The sequence below is a fragment of the Camelina sativa genome, chromosome 14, assembly GCF_000633955.1.
Source record: "Camelina sativa cultivar DH55 chromosome 14, Cs, whole genome shotgun sequence".
In the NCBI taxonomy this organism is placed as follows: domain Eukaryota; kingdom Viridiplantae; phylum Streptophyta; class Magnoliopsida; order Brassicales; family Brassicaceae; genus Camelina; species Camelina sativa.
In genome coordinates this window covers 13,534,772-13,541,186 of record NC_025698.1, presented here as the reverse complement: position 1 = coordinate 13,541,186, position 6,415 = coordinate 13,534,772, and the positions used below count along the sequence as shown (strand labels likewise).

General features: G+C 37.4%; 2 protein-coding genes across 2 annotated transcripts in view; both read right to left on the bottom strand.

Annotated features, from left to right (window-relative positions):
* On the bottom strand, positions 2,192-3,605 carry LOC109128904 (stress-associated endoplasmic reticulum protein 2-like). Its single transcript, XM_019236133.1, has 3 exons — positions 3,422-3,605; positions 2,709-2,865; positions 2,192-2,420 (listed from the first exon to the last, which is right to left on the bottom strand). The coding sequence occupies exons 1-3, from the start codon at positions 3,422-3,424 to the stop codon at positions 2,374-2,376; spliced, it is 207 nt and encodes a 68-aa protein (XP_019091678.1). The 5' UTR covers positions 3,425-3,605; the 3' UTR covers positions 2,192-2,373.
* LOC104741341 (histidine kinase 3-like) overlaps positions 3,949-6,415 on the bottom strand; it is a gene marked incomplete in the record, with an annotated part of 5,664 nt that continues 3,197 nt past the window's right edge. The window contains 3 exon segments of the mRNA XM_019236132.1: positions 3,949-4,337; positions 4,427-4,784; positions 4,871-5,988. Coding sequence (XP_019091677.1) covers positions 4,520-4,784; positions 4,871-5,988 — 1,383 coding nt within the window.

The window sequence follows — 6,415 nt, the reverse complement described above, 5'->3', positions numbered from 1 at the left end:
GGGGGGGTTCTGGAGATTTTTAACCTCCCACCATGTCCGAGTCTCTCTCTCTTTAGTAAAACAAAACCATTGTTATTAAGTATTCTCTCTCCCTCTGTGAATTGTCTTTTTCTCTCTCTCTTTTGTTTTATTTTTTTGTTGCTTCATCTTTTTTTCCCATATGGGCCCCATATGATTATTTCGTAGCAATTATTCCTCCTTCCTTCTCTATTCTCTCTTTTCTTTCCCCTTTTGCCCCTCACTTTTTTTTCTCACTTTATTCTTCTGTACGTTATATTTTTTTATTAGCAACAATACTTCTTATACAGTTCATTTTGTTGTAACTAGAAACAAAACCATTTGATGATGGCAAATAAAAATAAAAAAAAAAAAAGATACAAAACCATTTTTTTTATTTTTTTGTTGCCAACCAAAAAAGGAAGACGCATGCTTGATAAACTAAAACTGAGAAATGATAATTATGTGCAATTATACTAAATCATGGTTTCCTCCTCCACCTTTGTTTCCCTTTTGCTTAAATGTAATTATGCAAAATTCTCTCAACTTCGTCCATTTTAGTGCTATTCTACAATTCATCATACGATCTCTATCAATTTAAAAAAAAAAAAAATGTGTAGTGCATGTAGAGAGGTCAACTAGAATTGGAGATGAGATTGAAACTTATCTTTGTGTCCTCGGAAGAAGAAGACTCCCAACAACTTGTTTTAGTTTGTTGTAAGAAATGTCATTGAATGTGCCAAGTTAAAAAAAAAACAAAAAAGGAAGAAAAAATGTGAATCGAATGTAAATTTAATTGCATGTGCATAATAATTTTGGTTTATCTTTTTCTTTTTGGTGAAATATGTAATTATTGTTTTTCAAACAAATCATTCCACGGAGAATGTAAATGTAGTCGTAAAGCGTGGGGGTTCAATTTTTTCTCATCCCATCAAATAAATATGCGCTTTGGTCAATCATGTCCCTTCTTCCCATTTAACATATTGAGCAATTACCATTCATTATTAAAAGACTAATCATCATCTTATTACTCATCATCATAACCTCCTCTCTCAGTGTTTCCTTTTCTTCTCTACCTCTTCTTACATAGTACTAACATATACTACTATTATGTTCCAAATGAATGAATGATATCATTACATTAAAGCGGTAAAAAGAATAAGGCTATATCAAATCCCAATTTTATTACACAAAGATTCTTCTTCATGATGAACAAGTTTTCCTATCACTCACCAAGTAAATTAAGAAAAGCTCGGATCAAAAATACTTAAAACAATTATTATTTCTCTCAAATCTTGGACTAGCGGTTGCGCGATTCTTCTACCACCAACCGCATGGTGTTTGTGTCTCTCCCTAACCAATCCATCCATCGAAAATACTTTTGATTTTTTTTTTTTACGAGTAGCCCTTTTGGCTAATCGTCACCGTCCATTCAACGATCAAGTTTTATCTTTCATATGTAATCGTCAATTGATATAATGAGGTAAGAAAAAAACTTTACTACTAAAGAATAAGGCAAAGAGATGGTGATATAGTTAGATACGAAAAAACTTGATAGTAAAAATGAGGGATGTTGGTTCTGTTATAATCCATCAAGTTGATTTGTATGTACAACTTTCAAGTCTTACCACTAAATTAGGAATTTAGTAAAATTCCTAATGCAACACTCCAACAACAGCTCTTTCGAAAACACTTACTTTTGAGAGAGAGATTGCTGGAGTTTTTGCGTTTCAAGTCTGTATTCAATTTTGCGACTTGAACTTGTGTGTTTATATATATAGGTTTTTGGAATCGATTTAATTGACTTTGTTTAGCAACAAATCAAGTCAAGCCAATCCAAAAAACAAGCAAAATATCGGCGTCGTGATCTCCCCTCAATTCCTGTTCTCATGGATTTGAGAAACGAAGAAGACCGATTTTTCAGGAGACGTGAAAACAGTCTCCAACAACCTAGACAACAGTTGTTCCATGAAGACTGTATCGTGGTTCTACCACCAACCGCATGGTGTCTCCCCATCATCCCTTAGTTAACGTTTGGATTTCCACCGAGTAGCCATTTGGTATATCGGTACTGTCCATCCGATCTAGATCCTTCATCAATCAACTTTGATATTTCAAACTACTGTATTTGGCCGAGTAACCCATAGGGAATAGTTTAACGGGTATTAGAATTTGGTGAATCAAGTGAACAAGAAGAATATAAACTTTAAAGGTTGGATATTTTTAGAAAAGACTCAAAATTCTTCATAACATGTAGTAATAAAACAGAAAGTTAACACATTCTACAGTATAAGGGGGAAAAAGAGACAAGTCAGAAGAGAAGAAGAGATATTCATTTTGAGAATTGCTTCCTCCAGCCTTGAATGTGATTTGGTTTTAAGCCATGCCTCCGCTAGTTGCAGTCCTGATGATCTGGAAGAGAGCTGTAACAAACCAATATACAAGGTTAATAAAAATAAACACATACACATAATATAATCAAATGATTCACATTCCAGACACTGTTTGTTACTAAGTGAGTAGTGTCATATATAAACAAAGAAGACATTGTAGAACCCAATACCAATCTGGAAAACGATATTTAGATTCCAGACACGAAGCCTAACTCAAAGATGCTATTGTAATGCCCTCAAGTCAAGATAGAGTAGTAACTTTTGAACAAGTAGAAAGTCAAGGAATTGGAATTAGAAGAAGGAAGAAGAAGAACTCACAAGAACCGATGACAACGAAGACGAAGAAGCCGAGAAGGATGGGGTCAACAGGGTAGTCCTTGCCCTTCTTGGTGGTGGTCTCAGGAACGAACCCTCTTTTTAATATGTTCTTGTCGAATTTCTCAATCTTCCTGTCTGCGAGTCTCTTTGAGGTTGTCTGCAACACCAAAATTATCAAACCAACCACCCCCAACCATTCTCAGTAATCAATCATCTTTATATATAAATAAATCTGCCTCTACGAAGATAATAATAATAATAATAAGGGTTCTTTCTATAGATCCGAGGACGATATTCAAAATCACAATCTCTTCATCAACACCAAACAGAACATCCAATTTGGGTACCAAATTCATGTATTTATGTAAATGAAAAGAGAAATTTGGGGATGCATGCAGCCAAATCAAAGCTAACACAATACACAAATAACTACTCAGCTAATCCGACTCTCAAATTTCGAAAACAGATCCACATTTGTCATGATTCGGTTATTCCTAATAGATTAACAGAGCAATTTTGGCATATGATTTCAATATTCAAACACATTTTTTGTAAAACAGATCGGAGCTACAAATCACAAAAATATTGTAGCCAATAAAAAAACATGAATCCCCCCCCCCCCCCCCCCNNNNCTATAAAAAGAAGCAATCCCTATGATCCAAATCGACAAAACAAAAAGCATAAGCAGCAAGGATCGAGATCGCGACAAATACCATTATTAAACCGAAGACGAAAATGCTTGAAACGAACAGAAGGGAACCGAACGAAGTGACGATCGCGAGCCGAAAGATATACTTTGTTTGCGTTTTTTTTTTTGGGTTTTCTCTGTGTTTGACTAGAATGATTATGTCTTTGCTGGTTTGAAAATAATAAAATGTCACCGATGACCTCCCTTTAAAAGGGGTCATCAGTTATGCTTTTATGCAACTCACCGCGAACTTCGTCACAGCCATTCTTTGATTGGTTATCGAGACGTGTGGTGGTCTACGTGGATGTCACTGATTGGATTACTATTATTGGGCTTTGAAATGCTTTAGAAAGCAGCCCTCTCCACCTCTTTCCCATGTCAAAATGTGGACAAGTTAATGCAGGACGTGTTTTTATCATAAAGTCAAAAGCATTCTCACACGTAGTAGTAGTCACCATTTTCAGAAGAATTTTTCAGTGAAAGAGAAGAAACTAGTAAAGCTATCTTCAACTTTTATATATATATATATATATATATATATCACAAAAGTGCTAGTAGTGTATATGATGTATAAAAAAGGTAATTGTCCACTCCCCTATCCTGGACGATTGATAAACGAACAAACCTTCACCTGTTCTACTACAAGAAGAATATCCCTAAAATCATCATTTTACACACAACACTTTTACACACGCTCTCTTCTTTCCCTGTCCAAACCAACTCTGAGTTAGAGACATTCCCAGCTCCCCCTACTCTCATCTACAAACCACAAATTTTTGGGTCGTCTCCCAATCACAGAGAAGACAAAAGAAAAAAAAAACTTTACAGGAGAGAAACTGGTCTAACTTCTTGGCCTGGCCACAAATATGGCCACACCGGCCTTTCTATATACACTCTTTTTGCAATCGTCAATCTGTTTCTTTTTTTTTTTTTTTCTTTTCCTGCAAGCAATTTCAAAACAAAAAAGGCGTTAGTAACAAGTTGAGAAAGCTTGTTTTTTTTTTTAGATGAGAAAGATATAAGGGCTTACTACTACTTCAAGATGATGCTAAGGAGACACGAGTTTTTTGTTTTGTGTTTCCTTCGCCGTTCTTCTTTACACCCCATCCCTTTTTTTTGGTTTTCATGATTCTGTATCTGAAGGCGAATTGAAAAACCGAGACACTTCCCTGTACAGCTGCTCTGCTTCAAAGGGTTTTGATACATACCCGTCCATTCCACACTTTAGACATTCCTCATGCGTTGCTTGAATCACGTCCGCTGTCATTGCTAATACAGGGAGATGCCAGCTTGATTTGTTACCGTTCTCTACTATCAATGCCTCCCCATTCTTTATTCTCTTGTTCATCTCCTCTTCCATATCCCGTATTCTCTTCGTTGCCTCAAATCTGCAGACAAAACAACACCTCAACCTTTAATCACATAATTTAAACTTTTCTTCACAAACTTGTTAGTATATAACAATCAGACATACCCATCCATTTCTGGCATCTGAATGTCCATGAAGCAAGCATCAAACTCGTGGGGTGGCTTAAGCAATGAGATTGCCTTTATCCCGCTCTCAGCGCACACCACATCAGCCCCATACTTTTTCAGAGCTCCTGCTGCCACTCTGAGATTTACGTTGTTATCATCCACGATTAAAATTTTCCTACCAAGGAGAAGATTCCTGAGAACCAAAGCAGGAGGTCCCTTGTGTTGAGGTGGTTCCCTGTTTCCAATACCCAATCCCCTCTGCAAAGTTGCTGCTAGCATACTTGCCCTCAATGGTTTCACTATCACTATTGGAGGATCTATACCGTTGCAAAAAGCATCTGGCATTGACGATTCAACTGAGTTTGCTAACAAAAACAATTTAGGTGAAAGGACAAGAGGTTCTTTCTGCAGCTTCTTAATGAACACATCTGCTTCCCTATTCCATATCTCTTGCTCTATAAGAATCATATTCACAGTGGTGGTACCAATCTTCATATAACGTAGAGCCTGTTCAACACGTGCAACTACTTCGACTCGAATTCCCAGCCGCTGAAAATGGTACCAAGAAACTTTAGCCCTAGCAGGCCGATGGTCCACAACCACAGCTTTCATGCCTCGAAATTCCGAGAACATGAGCTGGTTGTTGTTGTTCTGCGGGTCGTTTTTTCTTTCAGTTTGTTGCATGCCATTGGAAAACACAGCAGTAAATGTGAATGTTGACCCGACCTTGGGAGTACTCGAGAATCCAATTTCTCCCTTCATCAGTCCAACTAGACATTTGCTTATGCTTAGTCCAATTCCTGTTCCTCCATGCGTCCTGGATATGGATGGTCCGACTTGCATGAAAGGCGTAAAAATACGGGACTGTGCTTCTAAAGGGATTCCTATGCCAGTATCTTCAACTGAGACGATTAGGTTGATATCAGGTGGAGATGGTTCAAAGCTCCTATGCCCATTGGAGCTGAAAACTTTAAAGTTTTCCCAGCTCCTCTGCCCGTCTGCAACTGGAAGCCCGCTCAGTGTACCTTCCGGAGTCGATGCTGTCTCTCCATCGATAGATTCAAATACCTCCTCCACCAATTGAACAGTTACAAAGATGTGTCCTTTCTCAGTGAACTGCCAGGATATTTATAAATGATCAGCCCCCTTTTATCAGTCAACTAGGATGCAAGGAATGATCAGCAAAGAATATGTAGCAAACAATTTACCTTGATGGAGTTACCCATAAGATTTGTGAGTATTTGTCGAAACCTCCCAGGATCACCAATTAACATCTCTGGAACACGATCAGATATGTATACTGCCAACTACATTCATAAGCACAACTCCAAAAATCAGTAAGAAAGACTTCATATAAGTTACAACCCCTTGGTTTGCAGATCATAAATATCATATAGTAAGTTACCTCTACCCCTTTTTGTTGGGACTTTCCAGAGAAGAGTGACAGGACATCATCTAATATTCCTCTCAAATCAAACCGCACGTCCTCAAGCTCAAGGTTTCCAGATTCAATCTTTGCTTGGTCCAAAACCTCGTTTATTAG

Coding starts and splice junctions, on each gene's coding strand:
- LOC109128904 (XM_019236133.1), bottom strand. Junction 2,421..2,708: donor CTTCGTTGTCATCGGTTCTT/GTGAGTTCTTCT, acceptor GGTTTGTTACAG/CTCTCTTCCAGATCATCAGG.